Source organism: Eschscholzia californica, unplaced genomic scaffold (assembly GCF_041429995.1).
Source record: "Eschscholzia californica isolate CP2 unplaced genomic scaffold, dmEscCali1.0.p SCAF_6, whole genome shotgun sequence".
Taxonomy (NCBI): Eukaryota; Viridiplantae; Streptophyta; class Magnoliopsida; order Ranunculales; family Papaveraceae; genus Eschscholzia; species Eschscholzia californica.
The window spans coordinates 27,227,090-27,247,122 of NW_028238483.1; the positions used below are offsets into that span (position 1 = coordinate 27,227,090).

The following is a 20,033-nucleotide window of genomic DNA, read 5'->3' on the forward strand; positions in this document are numbered from 1 at the left end:
TATGGACTAACAGCCAGTTGGGGCTATTCTAGATTCTTCCTCTTATGTCCTTGTTGTGCTCAAGAACTTGAATCAGTCACACATTCCCCTTATCCAGTCTCCCCAACCTTCATTGATCAGCAGACAACTTAAACAACCCATAGGAATGTCGCATCAGCCTGATTTTTGATTTACTAAATTTTCCATAAGGAGACAATCCACTGAAAACAGAGGTTGGGAGGCGATTAATAGTATAAACAGATGACTGAAACACTTCTGGCCAGTAAGAGAGAAGAATGGAAGACTGGTGAAGAAGACACAGAGATGTTTCCATTAGGTGCCTGATTTTGCGTTCAGCAATGCCGTTTTGCTCAGGGGTGTGGTGACAACTACGACAATGGGGAATACCATTTTTGGTCAGGAAAGCAGAAAAGTCAGAGCTGACATATTCTCGTCCACCATCCGACTAAAATATTTTAATGGGTGTACCAAATTGTTTTTCGACAAAAATTTTGAAAATTTGAAAGTGTAAATTAACTTCTGATTTTGTTTTCAAGAAATAAATCCAGGTAAATCGAGTATAATCATCGATTAAGAGCAAAACATAACGGTACCCGGAATTTGATGTTACCTACGATGGGCCCCAGAGGTCAGAATGTATTAACTCATTTGTAGCGGAAGAATGATTATTAACAAAATTAAACGGAAGACGATGCTTACTGGAAACACAAGATTCACATTTACTTAAATTCATTACACAGTTCTGAATTGGTAAATGATTTTTACTACCAACAGAATTAAAAATTTGCAGATTGGGATGAGTCAATCGACGCTGCCAAACATCAGAGGTGGCTTTTGGAGAGATGACGCAAAAAGAGACAATGGCGACGAAGCTGCCTTGATTGGGGAGAGAAGAAAAAGACCCTGATCAATTGTTCCGACGAGGAGTCTCCTCCCTGTGGGAATTTCCTAAACAAAAAAGCCAGTTCGATGAAAAACAACAAAGCAATTAAACTCGCGAAGAAGATGAGATACAGAAATCAAATTTTTCTTGAAATCAGGTACGATTAAAACATTTTAAGAGTGGTGTTAGTAGAAGGAAGAAGAAGATTACCAGTCGCATTTACAGGAGTAATCTGACTAGTTCCTACCGTGACATGATCAGGAACAGGGACCTCAGAGCAAGAAGAACAGGAAGTAACATCAGAAGCAATATACATTGTTGCTCCTGAATCAATATATCAGTTGGGATCAGAAGGAACTGGATCAACTCCCAAAGTAGCAAAAGATTGAGCTAAATCATGAGGAGAAGGGAGGCTAAAACATTGGCGAGCAGAATGGCTAGGTTTTTGACAATATTGACAAATAGGGGGCTGAGGATGGGGACCAAGAACAGAGGAGGTATGTTTTTGAGAATTTCCTCTATTGGACTAATAACTTCTGTCAAAATGACGACATCTTCCTCTGTTTTGACGACCTCTACTACCTCTTATGCCAGGGAAATGAGGAGGACGAGAGGAAGGAGGAGGAAGAGAAAGAAGAGCAGTGGATTGAATGGATTGAGTACGAAGAAGCTCAATTCAAAATTCATGAGTCAACAACAGAGACTGAAGCTCAGACTAGGTTGGAGGAACCAACCTAGTAATAATGGAGGTTACAAAATCCTCATAATCTGAACCAAGACCAGAGAGAACAGCGAGCACAAGCTCATTATCAGCCACTGGTTGTCCAATAGCAGCAAGGGAATCAGAGAAAGACTTAACACGAAGAAGATATTCAGAGATTGATTGATTTCCCTTTTCGGAAGTTTGAAGTTGAAGCTTGAGGTCATCATTCGAGCAGAGTTAATGGAAGAAAAGTTGTGCTCAAGAAAAGACCAAACAGCTCAAGAGGAATTGAGACCTAGTACCAAGCTGAGAACTGGTTCAGTTAATGTAGCATTCAACCACGAAAGTAACATCTGATCAATCCTATACCAGTAAACATAGTCTGGATTAGGTAATGGAGAAGAGGAGGATTCAGATGAGTGAGAAAGAAATTCAGAAGGAGGTTGGGTTGAGCCATTGACAAACTTGAAAAGATCTTGAGAATGAAGAATTGGGAGGAGCTGACTTTTCCAAAAAATATAGTCGGAGTTGTCAAGTCTAATGGAAACCAAGTTAGCTATGTTTGAAAGAGCAGGGAAGGTATGAGTAGACTGGTTGATGGCAGAAGGAGAAGAAGAGGAGATGATTGGGGTGAAAGGGTTGGAAGTAGAATCAGCCATGAGAAAGAGAAGGTGGCGGCACAGAAAACCAGAAAAAAAAAAATTCTATGCTATGGCTCTTGATACCATGTAAAGTTTGAAGTCAAGATACCCTAGAAGTTAGGGCATGATCTGTATTTATAATAGTAAGGATACTTTACAATGTACAATTATACCCTCGAAGAAAAGATTAAATACATGAGGAATACAAACATAACCAAATACACTAACATATAACACTCATCGATTCATTCGGTTCCTCATTCTAAAACTACGCTTAGTTAGCCATGAATCTAGAATTACTTGATTAATTACGTTTCGTCAATAGAGATATTACGAATTGGACTCTTTTACAGAATCCACAACAAAAGAACGAATACTTACACTAAAATATGAAACTTTCTCTATTCAAGTATAACGTACACACATTTTCTTATTATCATTTCATGGTAAGAAAAGCTTATAACTAAAAATGACTACACAGGCTATCAAACAAATAAATTCAAGGTAGAAAACCTATAAGAGGGACATATGATGAGTGATATGTAGGAGGACGTCCTCGGTTTTCATGAAAAACAAATTCCACAGCTTCGACGAAAACAACAACAAACTCAATAGCAAACTTCACCATTCTTATACAAATATCCACTCTCTGAATCATTGTATCTTAGATCAAGAAATCCAAAAAAGAATCCTCAAAAAAGTCTATATAATAAATACCCAAATTCGGACCGACCCCCCACTTTTCCTTCCTTCTCTTTCTTTTTCAGTATAATGAAAATTTTCGATCTTTTCGGTTGTTCCCTAGAAGTAGAACTTTGTTATTTTCTCCGCGTCTCTGCTTTTCTGTTTGATTTCAATCAAGATGGTATTTATATATTGTCAAGACTTAAGAATAGTAGCTACATTTTAGGTGACCCTTGGAGCTCTTGAAGAGCCAGAGCCGTTTTTTTCTCTCTAGAATCTAGATAATGATTTGGATCTATATATATTACACCCACCAAATTATTGAGATATTGAGGATAGGATTTCATTCATAATAATACTAAAAGCTGTGGGTTCTTGTCGACTTAAACCAATTGGCAATTGGATAGAATACTCGCCTTTCATCTTCAAGGTTTTGGTTTTAATTGTGAAGTAAATTAAACCAATTATTGTGGCAAGTGACAGTACGGACATCTGAATTAAAATCTTTCTTTCAGTTTCCAACAATTTGTGATAGTTCTGGTTGCAATCAAATATGAAACAAGTGCGGATTTAAAATTAATATTGTTGCCCTCGAGCACATTTTAAATTATTGTTGAAGCTGGTGGAGTGTCTTTTTCCTTTGTAAATATCTAGCTCTATGTAACAAAATATTTGGTGCATGGAAAGGATATGCGATTACTAGGAACTGCATTCTTCGATGGTGTTTCGAAGGCGGGGAATATATCTATCAAGAACTGCATTTCAAGTGTAATAGCATTCGCCCTATGTGGGTGAATCCTAGTTCAAGGGGTAGTTTGAGTACCTTTCTCTTTTCTTTTCAAATTGTCAATTCAATTATTTACCTCTTTTCTTTTTAAATTGTCAATTCAATTATCTACCGATAAAATCAATCTCTACCGTTTGTGATCTTGATCAAACCACATAGTAAAAATAAGGTATTGCGATTACAATGAATCAATATTATGGGATTGTCATTTATGATAATTGCATTTTTTTTTTTTTTCTGTATGCTTTACATATATATGGTCACAGTTTGCTTCCAAACACTAAGGATGGCCCCCGACCTATACTAGGCCCAAGCTGGGACCCAACTACCTAGCCATAAGGATGGTGGGTTGCAGGAGCGGAACTAGGATTTTCAGTTATCCATGGCAAGCTAAAAGTTAAAGTAAGTCAAACATGTAGATATTATGCAAATGTGTACGGATTTCGCAAATTGTTATACATATATTTACAAATTTTGATAATTTTCTATATATGGAATAAAGTAGAAGTAGTTTGAAGTAGGATAGAGAGAGAGAGAGAACGAAAGAGAGGGAAAAAAAGGATAATGGTACTCGCCCACAAAGATCTAGTCCTTCAGTGCAAACGAGTCTCGTCTTCTCCTGGAAAAAGATGAAATAAAAGAGAGGCCAGACACTAAACTCTGACCTACTTTATAGAAGAAAAAAACAAAGGAAATATGCTCTGAAGGGATTCTAAACTAAAAGCTTCAATGCGTTGGACATGGAACTAAACCACTAAGCTGCGACAACCTTTTTGTTATTGTCTATACATGGGTCCGCCTTGATGGGTTGGTTCGATCCTTACAAGTTCTTCCTCAACCTGATTACACCCTACCTCTGCAAATACCTAGTCACAAGACCGACAAGCTAACCATAGAACATCTCCAATACAAGATTAAAAAAAAAACTTCATTAGTCCTATGTGTGGCGTCTTAATTGAGATTCTCATTCTTATGTAGCAAAATAGAGATCCTCAATTTTTGTGTCTCAAATCTCTAAAAAGTTATGTTCTTTAGTTATTTTGAAGATGTATGAAGACTTAATTTATATTGGTCCAAACTTAAGAAATGATGACATCTCAAATGCAACACTCAAGAAAATCTCTAAAAATCCTAGGTGTGAAGTGTGAAAAAGAGGTGTCTAAAATGTCTCTTTCCTACTTGGCCATTTAAAAATACTCAATTGAAAAGCATTTCTCCAATGCGACACTCACGAAATACTCTAAAACTTACATTTTGACTATAAAACTAATTGATTTCTTTATGTGACACATAGAGATCTTCAAGAGGACACTCTAAAGCATCTCTAAAATAACTACCGCCACCTCATTTTAGAGATCTAAGTTAAGTTATGCATTAGAGATAGTTTTTAGACAAAACTTCTCAAATATCTTATGTGGCACTCTAACTTTAATTTAGAGTTTGAGTGAAGAGCATCTCCAATGCAAGACTTTAATCCTAAAATCTTAAGTGTCACCTAGTACTTTAGAGTTTTTTTCTAAAAAGACCTCTCCCATGCAAAACTCAATTTAGATCTTAAGATGATGTGGAAGCATTTAATTTTAAGATGTCTCAATTACAAACTCAATTTTTGAGATCTCTTTTAAGCATCTTATATACTAGTCATCATATTTAATTTTTTGACCAATAGAAAGTTTCTCTTTCAACTAATTTTTCCTATTATATGTACGTGTGACATGTGTAACTATTTGAGTTTTTCTTAGTGTTTCATTGGAGAAGAACTTGAGTCAAGGTACTCATTTTGGTCTTATAAAAAAAAAAATTTAATTGAGACTTAACATATAAATCAATTTGAGTTTTTTTTTGAGTTTTTATTGGAGATGCTCTAATGCAAAACTCAATTTTGATATATAAACAGTACTTACATAAATGTGGTTCAAAGTCACATTTTGTTTCAATTGTGTTACTTTGAAATATCTTCAATCGTAGAAATCTGTTATTTGAAAATTTAGACCAATAGAGATGAAGTCTTTGTATATTTTAAAGATAACCATAATTTCTTTACTTGCATAAGTATGTATCAAGGCATTTTACTATATTTTGATTTTAAAAATACAATAGATATTTCTGTAAATATTACGATCTTTTTAGAATTAAAAATTAATAATAACGGCAGTATGGATGAATTATTGATTAGTAAAGAAAAGGTGCACCGCTCTGAGTATTTTATTTGCATTAGAATTTGTTCGGACATTTCCTGTCATGTAACGCTATATTTTAATAAAAATGAATTTGTTCATCCGGAACAAATGACGACATTTTGTGAGAACTTGGAGATAAAATTTCGTTTAACGTGTTTTGTAGGGGTGTAGTTTCGTCAACCATCTTCGTGGCAATACAGGCGTTTTTCAAATATGAATTGATAGGTCCCCATTTGATTGAGCTGATATTATATTATATATATAAAAAATAAATAATAAAATCACTTTGTATCAAAATAATAGTTAATTGGGCGCATATACTCTGGAATAACGTCTAGATTCATGGGCAAAGCTTCATATAGTTTTACATCTAGGAATCACATATACAACATATATCACTGCCAAAAGCTAACTTCTTATTATTAGATATTTAGGTTAAAAAAGAATAAGGGTTAGTCGCCACTGGGGTAAAGGAAAGGTCTTTTTGGCCCCTTGTGAGCGATGAGGGATTCGAACCCCGACATCTGGTTAGTAGCCAGCTCCCCATTACACTTACTTGAACAAAACTAAAATAAATAGATCTTCAAACGAGTTCATAAACTAAACAAAACTTCATAAATCAAACACACCTTCAAATAATTATATGAACATGAGCTAGAAAGTCACTAACTTCACCTACTAGAACAAAAAGAAAATAAAATAAACAGGATGTCTCGTTTTGTTGATAAACCAGACAAATCTTCAAACATTTGAAGAAAATGGAAGAGAGAGAATATAGTATATCCGAGCAGAAGACGAAGAAGAACATACTCTTTTTTTCTTTTGTTGAAAAAGAAGAACATACTCAGTCCATAGATCTTTAAGGTCAGTGTTACGGGAAAATAAAAAAAAAATTCGGAGTTTGAAGTTTTGGGTGGAAAGAAAAAAAAATTAGATTTTCTTATTTCTCCAAACAACCAAATCTTTTTCAGCTCCTTCCTTTCACCTACCACCACCATCTCCGACTACAACTCTTTTTTTTTTCTCCTGCTCTCCATCTCCGGCGAAGGGGAGGAGTCCCTTCGCCGGAGATGGAGAGAAGAAAGAGAAACAGAAGAGAGAGAAGAGAGAGAGAAGAGAGAGAGAGAGGAGAAAGAGAGAGAAGAGATAGAGAGAAGATGATCCAAACCAATCCATACGCTCTCATTTTTAATAAGATTCCGGCTAGAAGCATACACGTACTGTAATGTGCTTCGCCGTGGGTATCTGGTAACCATGTATGTAGAGGTATAATCGGTGATTTGACAGCATAACCAATAAGAAACCCAAAATATAATATTATTTCTAATGCTACAGGATACGATTGATTAGCTGATGTTTCAAAATTTAATGTTGGTTCATTAGAACCATATAAACCCATGCCAAGAACTCCCATTAAGAGAAAAATAGAACCCCCACAGGAATTAATTCTAACTCCCACATGATGAAAAAAAGTAAAAGATCGCGAGAAGAAAATGATCCTATTTGACCGTTGTACATTGCTAACATTAAGAAATGGAACAATCGCGAATCCCGAGTAACTGGCCGAACCGCTAAAATAGCTAAAATAGTGACGAATCCCGTTAGTAAAATGGGTCTTATGGAAATTTCATCAATTCCTAGCCTCCAGTAAAAATTAAAAATATTTATCCATTTATAATCATGTTCTAATTGGACTAATGAATCGTCCAATTGGAAATGATAACAGAATGCATAGGTTGTTAGAAGAAGTTGTACTAGGCATATACATATAGTACACCATCGAATTACCTTATTTCCCTTATGGGGAAGAAATAAAATTGAAAAACCCGCGGATATCGGCAAAACAACAATTATTGTTAACCAAGGAAAATCATTCGTGGTAAAGACAACATAAGATACACTTTGACCAGAAAACCCCGTGCTCGAAATAATAGATTTTATCGAGTACGGAGTTTTGTCGGTAGAGAGAAAAAAAATGGATTCAAGTGAAGTTTTCTGTAACGTATCAATAAGATAGATCCATGCTGCGAGTTGTCTCGTGCCATAAATAAACCCGGACACTCAAGAAATCTGTTGGACAAGCGGATTCACACCTCTTACAACCTACACAGTCTTCTGTTCTTGGAGCAGAAGCAATTTGCTTAGCTTTACATCTGTCCCAAGGTATCATTTCTAATACATCTGTGGGGCAGGCTCGGACACATTGAGTACACCCTATACATGTATCATAAATCTTTACTGAATATGACATTGGATCTATCCGTTTTTTGAACGTCATAAATTTTTTTTCTCACTCTATCCTCTCCATCTTATTTCCCCGAAACAACCAAATCTTTTTCAGCTCCTTCTTCCTTTCACCTACCACCACTATCTCCGGCGACTTCCACCATCTCCGACTACAACTTTTTTTTCTCCTGCTCTCCATCTCCGGCGAAGGGGAGTAACCCCTTCGCCGAAGCTGGAGAGAAGAAAGAGAAACAGAAGAGAGAGAAGAGAGAGAGAAGAGAGAGAGAAGAGAGAGAGAGAGAGAGAGAGGAGAAAGAGAGAGGAGAGATAGAGAGAAAGCGGAGAGAGAGAAGATGATGATGATGTCGCCGACCGTCGCCGGCAATGCCTGGCCGGCGACTTTCTGCCGGCGACGTTAAGGAGTGTTTGGTTTTATTTTTTTTGTTTTCCACCGTCTTCCCCGAAAATATTTCTGCTTACCCCAAAGCGGTGGCCATCTTTAAACTGTCATATTCGCCTTCAATTTTATGATTTGGTCAACGGAAGCTGAAACTATATGTAGCTATTTACAGAGCTACTAAGAGCTAAGACCAAAAAGTGTATCTACAAATAGCCAGCTCTGTAAATAGCAGCGGCCAAGAACTATTGCTCATAAGAGGGGAATAAAATGGACCTGAGTTCTACAGAATTTATAGTTCTTGAGACAAAACTAACACACTCATAAAAGCCATCAAAGAAAAGCAAGAGTAGTACTACCATTTCATTTTGGGAAGTTCATATGTTCCAAGAGCATGTTTTATTTTGGAAACAAAAGTCCAATCAATATTTTTATCAAACAATTTACACCAAGTGCTAGAAATTACCTTGTTAACCCCTAAAAGCCTTCTCTTTTGCCCTATGTTCTCTTGAGAAGACAGATAAAATCATATATATTACGCATAGCTATCCTCTCATTAACCTGTAAATCTCCAAATATATATAGATATCGAAATAATGTACAAAACAGACAAACTTACCACTTCACATCTAATGTTAGAGCTTCAGGAGGTACTAGTACAGATGGGAACTTTGTAAAGGAAATATTAGACATTATAATACTCCATGCTGCTGTCTCAGCAGCAATGAAAGGTCTCAACTTCTTCACAATCACAGGTTTCAACCTTCTTCCTTCAACCCGAGCCACTTCCTCAAACGAAACCCTTTGAACTCTAGGTTTGGTTCTCCATTCTGCCAAAGTAAGCCACGATTTATCACTGTCCTTTACATCTTTTTCTAGTTCCAACTGAAACCGAACAAGGATTGATGACGTAATTTTAGCTTTGACAAAGCTCGAGACCCCTGTCTGTTGGATTCTGTCACCTAGAAAGCTTCTCATGAGTTTTTCTAGTAAAGCTAGTCTTGGCGTTAACGAGTCGATGGGGTGTGTGCCCTTCTTGTTTGGATGTTTAGTATAACATTTCTCTGGTAATAACTCGATCATATCCTTCGACAAGAATGTAGTTTTGATGTATGCATCAGAGTTGCGGGTTCTGTGAGCGACTATATTTGCAGATCCCGAAATCAAAATAGAAGGTACCGGGATGCACAAGGAAGGACTGAAAGGCCAAAAATTTCTTCTGTCTTCGCCAATATCTGAACTTCTGTTTGTTTGAAAACCAAATTCAGATGCATGAAACAGGGAAACTTCTTGAGCTCCTTGAACTTCAACTTTAATGCCTTCACCCACTAGCACTCTCTTCAACCCAGTACGTGTGATGTTGAACTGCGTAGCAAGGAAAACAAATCAGTTGCAGCGTAGCAGGAAAATAAGTGATTGAAGAGTTATCAAAGTAAACTAGCATAACCTGCCAATCCTGCCTGATCCTGTTATAAAATATTTCATAATAATACATGTGAAATCAGAGCAATGAGCTAAGAATGCCATTCAAATGTCATTAGGACTTTGAAGAAATAGCATATTGTGATCACATATCAACCATAACTACCGTAATTCATCCCTCAAATCTGTAAGATGGGAATCAACTGCAAATAATAAGTTGGACCAAAAAAGTCCGTAAGATAGGGATCAAATGGAATATAAGGTAGAAGAGATTCTAAGGGTTTCCTTGAATTTAAGTTCCTTTCATCTTTTTGGCAAACTAGATTCTCGGATTTTAAATTGTGACTCCTTTGTCTAGATTCTCACCTCACCCCTGGTCAACTTAATATATACACCCATCTCTCTTTTGTCTTCCGCCACCACGACAACCACACTGCCACCAAAACCACACAAAATCAACCTCACCTTACCAAAACCAACCAACCACCACAACCACTAGATCACATATTTCTATTTTTATTTGATTTTACAGGTTACAGGAGAAAATTTTCTTATGTCTCAAACTAAAATCTAAAATAGGATAGTTTGGAAAAGCAACCTAAACAATGTCACGATGACGATGTTCAACAATTTTCTTATGGACGCATTTCCGCATCATGAGAAATGCATGAAATGCTCTCTCTAAATCCATCCGCATAACTCCTTATACATGAATTGAGTTTATGGAAACCTGAATAGATCTTTTAGGAGATCAATGTATCATCCTCCACGTAACATTTGTAATTACTGATATATCACTTGTCTTTGAACTAATTGACTAAATTATTATGCATGATATATCTCAAATAGCCAAATTCTATGCTACGATATGAAATATAATCATTTATATAGGAACTAACGTTGCCGCCCCATTCCACCTTATCTCACCCCACTAATTTTACACTCCTCGCCTGTTCGATTTCTGCCCCTCCTCATTCTTACCATGCCTAGAGCATCTCCGAGGAGTCTACACTAGTGCAATAACTTTATTACACCGAAAACAGTGTTACGGGAAAGGGAGACTTTTTTTATTCGGTTTCTTCACATTAATATAAGATTGAAAGTAATACCAAAACTAATAACATAACTATAAGATACTCCAGATAAACCCTAGAATTATTTGCAAACTCAAGATGAAAGAGCAGCACATACCGGTAATCGCAACGATAATTCGTCATCTCCGTCCACCCGTAATTCAAATGGTCCTTCTAATCCGAATGTCTTTAAAACAGCTTTAGAACTAACACTGTAGATTGAAGAATCAAATCCACCTTTTCGCTTAAGTTTCCTCCACAAATTCACTTCATCTGAAACTCTGAAATTCAATTCACTCTTCCCAACCCTTATTCGAAACTGGTATCTCTGAGAACTTCCAACACTAGCATTTCTAACATCTATACCCAAAACCCTAACTTCCTCCAAAGTCCAATTCTGCCTCGCCGATACTGCCTTCAAAACGTCCTGATGTCCCCAAAAATAAAAATTAATTTAGGGTTTATTTAATTAGACAAGTTCAGATCAAATCATCAATTTGGGTATTCAAAAAATTGGATTAAAATGGATGTTTAGAAGAAACCCAGAAACAATTTTCACTTAGTAACCGAAATAGATTGAGATCTGAGGAACTTACCTTTAAGAAATTAGAAGGAGGGGGAGATCGAGAAGGAGTAGGAAGATCGTAATGGAAGTTTACAGGAGGGAGTAACTTGGATAAATTTAGGGCTGACGTGAATTGCAGAAAGGGTTGTGAGAAGGAGAGAAGGAGAAATCCGAAGATGAGAAGATTAATCAAACAGACCATTTCTCTTCGTTTCTGTTCGTGGTTTCGTGCTTTTAGTCTGTGTTTGAGTAAGCCAGCGTCTTCTGTTAGGGTTTCTTAATCAGATCTCTCTTCAGTCTTTACAATTTTCATGGCTAGAAGATAAATCAGAATCTTTTACTCGTTAATTAGGATCTGAGAAGGGGTTGGTATCGGATAGAGTGCTTTGTTTTTTCAATTCTTTCTTTCTTTTATATCTCCAACAAATGAGGTGTTAATTAATGGAAGTGTAAATCTAATTTTGGCCTACAAAATTCTAGACGTCTATGTAATTGAAGTTTGGATTTTGTTGTTTTGGTGCAATTGTAGATTTTCAATTAGGAACATGGAGGAGTCCTAGTTCAAGTGGACGATAATATTGATATAAACTCTAAAATTCTGAAAGTCTCAGCCTCTCAGGTTCGATTTCTAGTAGTCGATTTCTCAAAAAAATTTAAAAACAGGTCTAAAGTTAATATGAGAATCTACCCAACACAAAAACATTTTAAGAAGTTAAGTGGGTATTTCGTGTCTTTAAGTCTTCACACATAAGGTCTCTAGTAGTTAATAAGGTTTTCCTATTAGTTACTTGTAGGCGACGACTTCAGTCGATCTAGTTCGATCGAATCTATTAATGAGAATGTTGGATCTACTCATCAGATCTGGTCAGTTAGAACCCTTGATATATTATACTCAGAAGCTTCGTTTACTTTAAGTTATCTTACATATCTTAGTTGCTATCTTGTCTACTTTGATCAATATAAAACTAGAGATAAAGTCTAGATTAAGTGAAGAGAAGAGTTAGACAACATCAGCCTACACAGATGGATCACCATTTCATCTTTCGATCATATCTCAATTTTTAATGATCAGTCATGTTTACTTTTCATGCTCGTTTTTCATTCATTCAGTCATCGTTATAATTCTTTATTCTTGTCGGCCAACATCCGTTCCTTTTGATCGATTTCTGCTAGTCGATCAAATGTTGGTCATTTTTGTCTTCGACAAGACCAGCGTCATGTAGCATCTTACTACAGCAATGTGTCATTGAAGAGCAATTCCAAATGCAACGCTCAAGAAAAACTCTAAGGGTTCTAAATGATGAAGTTCCTATCTTCCTATAGTTGACATTGTTTTCAAGTTTCTCAGACTACAAGAGAAGGTTTGCATTCCTGATGACATCCCTAGTGGTTGTAAAATTTGAACCCTTTTGAATTTTTGAAATAAGGACTAAAAATTCAATCCCCATCCCCAAACTTAAACCGAACATTGTCCTCAATGTTCTGAAGACTATGCAAAATAACAGGATTAGGGAAAGATGTTACCAGATTCAGAAGTCCTATGCATGGGTTGCCTCCCAGAAAGCGCTAAGTTTAACGTCTTCAGCCAGACGAAACAGATGAGTCAACCAACCTTAAGAACAACTCCATAAACCAATAGGCGAAACATCTGTGGATCTACCCAAGATACGAAGCGTTTAGTGAAGGATAGTCTCACATTTGTGTAAATATGTTGTAGTACCCGTGAGACTATCGTGATCGGGTAAGAATCCCCAAACTTATATGACAATAAAGTCGTTAAGTTTGGCTATGGACCAGAAAGAGTATAGTCCTGGTAGAAAGTATCTGAGTAGGGATGAGAAACCAAGTGAGGTATTGAACAATCTTTTAAACATGCTCCCGAGGGATATGACACAAGAGGATCTAGAGGACTATCAAAGACACCCAAAGTTAAACAAGGGGTTTCTAAAACAGGTACACGGAGTTCTTCCAAAGGAATCACTCGGTTACCAGACTCAAACTCTACCAAAGTTGGTTCAGATAAACCCTCTATAATCTGCTTGATTATGATGTCATTAGTGTCCTTAAAGAACTCTAGGTCCTTGACTAAGTCAAGCGGGTCATCATTCTCATTTACTAAATTGAGCAGCCAAGATTCATCATCATCTTTTATGGTGTGTCCATAGCTCAGTGGTGGAGCATTTGACTCATACGATGGAAGTGGTGGCTCTAAGGTTGGCAAAGTAATAGGCTCAGACACCAATAAGGAGGTAGACTCTGACATGTTACCTATCTCATTAATACTACCCTCCTCATCTAAGCATAAAAGTTCCAATAGAGTTTCTAAAGGATCTCTCGACTGAGTTGTTGGTAATGCATCTTGAACTAATAATTCTACCAAGTTCAACCCACTGAACTCATCTATGTCATCAGGGTGAAGTCCCGCATCAAAAATATTCATCTCCACCGTCATATTTCCAAATGACAATCTCAAAAGACCACTTCTACAGTATATGACAGCATCTGATGTAGCTAAAAATGGTCGACCCAAAATGACAGGGATTTGACTCTTGGTATCATGAATGGGTTTAGTATCTAAGATGATGAAATCTATAGGAAAGATAAACTCGCCAACTTTTATCAAAACATCCTCTACTATGCCACGTGGTCGTCTGACAGACCGATCTGCCAACTGAAGGACTACAGAAGTGGGTTTTATTTCTCCCAAACCTAATTGTAAGTACACCGAGTAAGGAAGAAGATTGACACTGGCACCTAGATCTAACAGAGCTCGTTCAATCTTATGGTTCCCTATAGTGCAAGGTAATGTAGGGCTTCCTGGATCTTTGTACTTAGGTGGGAGGTTTTGTTGGATAATAGAACTCACTTGTCGAGTCAAGAAGACCTTTTTATGCACATTCATCTTACGCTTTCTAGTACATAGGTCCTTAAGGAACTTAGCGTAAGCTGGGATCTTTTTAATTGCATCTAGTAATGGAATGTTAATATTGACTTGTTTAAATATTTCCATTATCTCGTCGAACTGAGACTTCTTCTTTTGCTCTACTAAACGTTGAGGATATGGAGCTATAAGAATGTAAGGCTCAGTAACTACAGGTGGTTCCTCAGACTCAGGAGCCTTCTCGGGCTCATCACTAGAAACTCTGGTTGGCATAGAAGAGGTTTCATGATCTCTTTCACTATCTTCGGGAATTCCTACCTTATTATCAACTACCCTACCACTTCTAAGGGTGGTTACTGCATTGGCTTGACCCATTTGTTGTTTACCTAAAGTACCTTTTGGGTTTTGCTCCGTTTGACTAGGAAAATCACCTTTATCTTTCTGGCTTAGGGCTTCTAGCTTGGTTTCCAAACGAGTTATAGACTGGCCGGTCATTTGCATAAACTCAATTTGGGTCTTAGCTAGTTGATTTAGGGTTTCCTTCAAGGAGTCATTTTCTTGAGAAGGGTATTGGGTACTAGGTTGACCATATGGATTCCTGGGAGCATTAAACCCAGGAGGGTTCATCGAACTACTAGGCTGTCCCTGATTTTGACCCTTGGACCAGGAGAAATTGGGATGATTTCTCCATCCTGGATTATATGTGTTAGAATAAGGGTCATACTTTTGATGATTGTCTTGCCTAGAGTTTTGGTAAAGAACATAAGCTTGTTCTTTTTCAGCAGAACTAAGAAATAGGGTACATTTGTTCCCTATATGAGAAGGGTCTCCACAGACGGAGCACGGATAAGAGGTGGATTCATTTCCAACACTCATGACCTGAGTGGGATCCTCCCTGAATGCTTTAGGCTGACCAAGCTCTAGGGCTTCTATTCTTCTAGCCATGGTGGCGAGTGTAAGTTCTGACTTATCAACTCTATAGATGCCACCTGTATTTGGAGTAGGATTTGCCCTAGTAGGAGGTCCTCTAGAAGTTTCCCATTGATGGGATTTCTCAGCTAGATCTTCTAGAAATGCCATGCAATCATCGGCGGATTTATAAGTAAAACCGCCACCACAGAATGATTCTACCATGGATGTAGTTGGGTAATTTAGTCCGTCATAGAGAATCTGGACTAGTCTTATCTTTTCAAAACCATGGTGCGGACACTGTAGTAAGATTTCTTTAAATCTCTCAAGATATTTATAGAGAGATTCTCCTTCTTGCTGCACAAAATTGTTAAGACTTTGCCTTAAAGAGGTAGTCTTGTGTTTCGGGAAGAATTTCAGAAGGAATGCACTGCTCAATTCTTCCTATGTAGTAATGGAATGAGGTTGTAAGGCATACAACCAAGATTTTGCTTTCTCCTTCAGTGAGAAAGGGAACAACCTAAGTCTCAATATTTCGTCAGGCATATTGGGGAAATTCATAGTCCCACAGATTTCTTCGAAATCCCTAACATGGTAGTAGGGATTCTCGTTCTCAACCCCACGGAAAACAGGGAGCATTTGAATAATGCTCGGTTTCAACTCGAAGTGAGTCGTGCATTGGGGTAACTGTATGCATGACGGTTGACACGTTCTAGTAGGTTTCATGTAATCCCTGAGTGTCATAGGCTGATTTCCATCCCTGGCTTGGTTTAGATTTTCACCCATAGTGTCACTCAAAGAGAGACTCGCTAAAATATTACTTAAATGTGCTTCTCTACTGATGAAACGACCTCTCTTATCACGATATCTATTGGGCATAAACTAGAGCCCAACGACCAAGGATATTCGAACCAAAGAATCACTACGAGGAACCTATAGGAAAGCAAACACAATCAGTCTAACTCCACCAAGCAACCTAAACAAAATCTAGACAATAGACAGGTTTGTCAGATTCCCCTAAAAAGCTAGACAGCTCCTACTTCGCCACAACACTTGAACTTTGACTGTTGTAAAGGTTACTCGATCAGAGTAGTCAGTAAACAATTCTCCAGGAAGACAACCAACGATGAATGTTGTGACAGTCGTCTTCCTTCGGCAAACGTTTCCTCTTCTCGAGGCGGCCTTTTTGACAAGAATTGTTTACAAACTTTCCTCTGAGAATGCCTAGATAAGAGTCAATTTCCCGAGTTGTTTTTGAAGGGTCTTATGAGCTCGATACCTTAGGGGCTGATGTCTAAATAATATTTTAGCTTTTTAAGTGAGGTTTGGGTTCGTGAATGTTGTTACCTATGTGGGCAAGAGAACGGTGATGAAATTCATTTCTTATCTTGTAACTGGGTTAGTGCCCTTACTAGAATGATTACACTAAACAGTTTGGTCACAGCAATTAGGCACACGAATTCACACCAATACCCACTGACAGGAGATTCGTGGGTGTTCAAGAAATTTACCTCCCGTTCAAGACGGGCGATGACCTTTGTAGATGACCCGCGAGTGTTCCGACCCGAGGCTTCGTTTTGGTTTTCGGTTACAATTTAATTAAGCCCTCCAATTTAGGGTCAAAACTTAAAAATAAAAAAATAAAACTAGAAAGTCTAAAAGTCTCTCTCTCGTGAAAAAAAAAAAAAAGTGTTTATATAGTTTTGTTTACCCCTTGAAGTAGTTCTTGAAGATTTGAAGACGTCGAGTTCTCAGGAGTTCTAGTCAGATCCTCATTAGTGTCTATCGACCTCTAGGAAGCATTGTTAGATAGTAGATCAGGTGAGAAGAGTTGGTTAGTTTCCCCATTCCATATTAGTGGTTGTTTCCTTCTTTGAGATCAGTCGTCCACAGAATTTTAGTCCGTCTTTTTCATGTGTTGAGTTTTCCTTCATATTCATACCAACACATTGAGTGAACCATTCTTGAGTGACTTTGATTTTTGAGTGTATGACCGTGAGGCAGTAGTCGAGGCGAAATGTATCGAGACGGTAATCGAGGTCTTGTCTTTTCAGAACCGAAATGATACTCATATTGGCTGGTCACGTGCACTTCGAGTCTTGATTACTAGTGAAGGGATTTTTAGCATTTGTATGGTTTGGTCGACTTAGATTTCATGTCTATTAACTTTTGAAAATCTACCGGATGAACATTTCTAGTCCACATCATATTTAGACCTTTTTGCATTTTTGATTTTTGAATTTTGTGGGTAGATTCACTGCAAACCCTCACGAGACAAAACTCGTCCTCTTGGGTAACCTAGAGGTTTAACGGCTTGTTGCACAGGCTAAGTGCAATCGTGGGTCCCTACGAAAGTGGTGAAATGGGTTTAGTTTTATCTTTCTGTTTTGCTCGAGGACTAGAAAAATCTAAGTTTGGGGATGTTGTTTGATGAGACATGGAAATGTCCCATCTGAGTCTCTTAATTTAGACGAGTTAGTCTCTCTAGAGCAGTTACTCTCACGAATTACCCTCTTTTATGTTCAGGTACCTTTTTACAGAGTTATGCGTGCAAAACGGATAAAATCGGAAAGAATACAGACTAGGGGCATTTTGGTCATTTTTTGATTTTGACTTCTTGATCAAGATTAGTGTTCGGATGGAAAGTAGAGTTCAAGACGAGTCCGTAGGCGAAAACGGAAGTCGAATCGGGGTCCGGACGAGCAATTTAGGTGAGGTCAAAGATTGGGGTCAAAATCATTTGACCAAAACACCTAGAGCCACGTGGCGCAGATCCATCAGGAGGACACAACGCAATCTGACGGTAACATGAGTTCACGGTATACTGTCGGGAAGCTTGGTGGGCTCCCGGGTGTTTTCGGGATCTTATACCAGCAGCAGTTGGGTGTGACATGGCCCATGGTACTATGATGCTCCCTTACACACGTCACATGGATCGACGGCCGTAGATATTTCCCACAGATCCCGTGTATGTGGCTCCTGTAGTAGTTTATGTTGGCTGTCGCGCGAAACACTGGATCATTTTGATCCCTCCTCATCAGTACGTGATGAAGCTGCCATTATCTTCTCCGATTCTTTCTTAATCGAAGATACTCTTGAGAAGAGATAAGACCCGAGATTGAAGAGATAGGTTGGTTGGGATTGTAAAGTAGAGAGAGAGAGAGCTCGTGGTTAAAACAGAAGAAGGAAATAGAGAAACCCGGGAGAGAAAAACGGATTGAATCGAATCTCTTTCGATTCAATTCGAAATCAAAACAGAAATCCCTATTGGTTTCCTATAAAACAGAATAAAAAAAAGAGTTGGGGGCATCAAATCATCACGGTTTTGGAACGGTTTTATAGAATAGAACAGAGAAGATAGCAGTAGAGAGAGAAAGATAACCGAGAGTGATCATTCGAAGTGTTTCTTAACTTTTAATTTTTTGCTTTCCTTTTATAATCTCTGTTATTTTAGTGAGAGAGAGAGAGAGAGGTTAAAGAGAAAGATAGAAAGTTAGAAAGAGAGACAAAGATTTATTGTAGAGAGAGAGAGAAACAGATTCTCGGTTTTTAAGAAATTAATTTGATTTTTCGTGATTTTTTTGATTTCTCTTGTTAATTTATACTTCTTAGTGAGAGAGAGGGAGATTACAGAGAAGGAGAGAGAGAGAGATTACAGAAAGATTGAAAAAGAAACAGAGTTGAAGAAGATGAGAAAATAATTTTCTCATCTTCTTCAACCTTCTTTCTCTCTCTAAACTTTATGTTTCTTTCTGTAGGTCGATAGAAAATAATGAGGATCTGACTAGAACTCCTGAGAACTCGACGTCTTCAAATCTTCAAGAACTACTTCAAGGGGTAAACAAAACTACATAAACACTCTTTTTTTTTTTTCTTTCATTTTCATTTTTTCATTGTTTTTTTTTTTTTTTTTTTTTTTTTGCTACTAACTCTGGTAATAAAACTCAAGATACATAAAATACTTTCTTCACATTATTCTTTCCTTGGGTAGTCATTTATTATTCCGTGGAATTACGAACTCTGTTATTTGGTTGACAACTAACTTCTACGAATATAATATTCAATTAAGAGTTTTTATTTACTCTTTATGTAGTCTAAATGATATTTTTTACTTTTGTCAAAATTACATTTTCATCCTTATGTTGTCTAAATTACATTTTTACCCTTATGTTTTCCAAATTATATTTTTACCCCTATGTTGTAAAATTATTTAACCTTGTGTCACTTTACTAATTTAAGGGCAAAAATGTCATTTTGATATTATACGAGGGTAAAAACGTCATTTTGACAACATAAGAGTAAAATGTCAATTTAATATTATAAAAGGGTTATTTTCCTAATGGCCCCCAACTTTGTGACCAGCTTCCCGCCTGGCCCCCTAAATTAGCAAAAATACCCATATGACCCCCTTTTTCCGTTATCTTTAACTGTCCGTTACTCTCACTCCTCCACCTCATTTCCTCTCTCTGCCAAGTCACCTACAATGCCACATCATCATCTTCTCCGGCAAGGGGTTGCCGGCCGACCAAATTTCCGGGCGGCGACCTTCAAACATAAAAAAAAAAGGTTTTTTTTTCTCTCTCCTCTCTAAATTTTTTTTTTCTTTCCCCTCTCTCTCTCTAGATCTAGAGAGAGGGGAAAGAAAAAAAAATTAGAGAGAGAGAAATTATTTTTTTTTTTTT

The 20,033-nt window shown here is 37.3% G+C and overlaps 1 protein-coding gene across 1 annotated transcript; it reads right to left on the reverse strand.

Moving 5' to 3' along the window:
* Positions 1–8,886: 8,886 nt before the first annotated feature.
* LOC147533054 (signal peptidase I) lies at positions 8,887–12,053 on the reverse strand. Its single transcript, XM_086649232.1, has 3 exons — positions 11,593–12,053; positions 11,115–11,423; positions 8,887–9,866 (listed from the first exon to the last, which is right to left on the reverse strand). The coding sequence occupies exons 1-3, from the start codon at positions 11,761–11,763 to the stop codon at positions 9,117–9,119; spliced, it is 1,230 nt and encodes a 409-aa protein (XP_086505358.1). The 5' UTR covers positions 11,764–12,053; the 3' UTR covers positions 8,887–9,116.
* Positions 12,054–20,033: the final 7,980 nt, after the last annotated feature.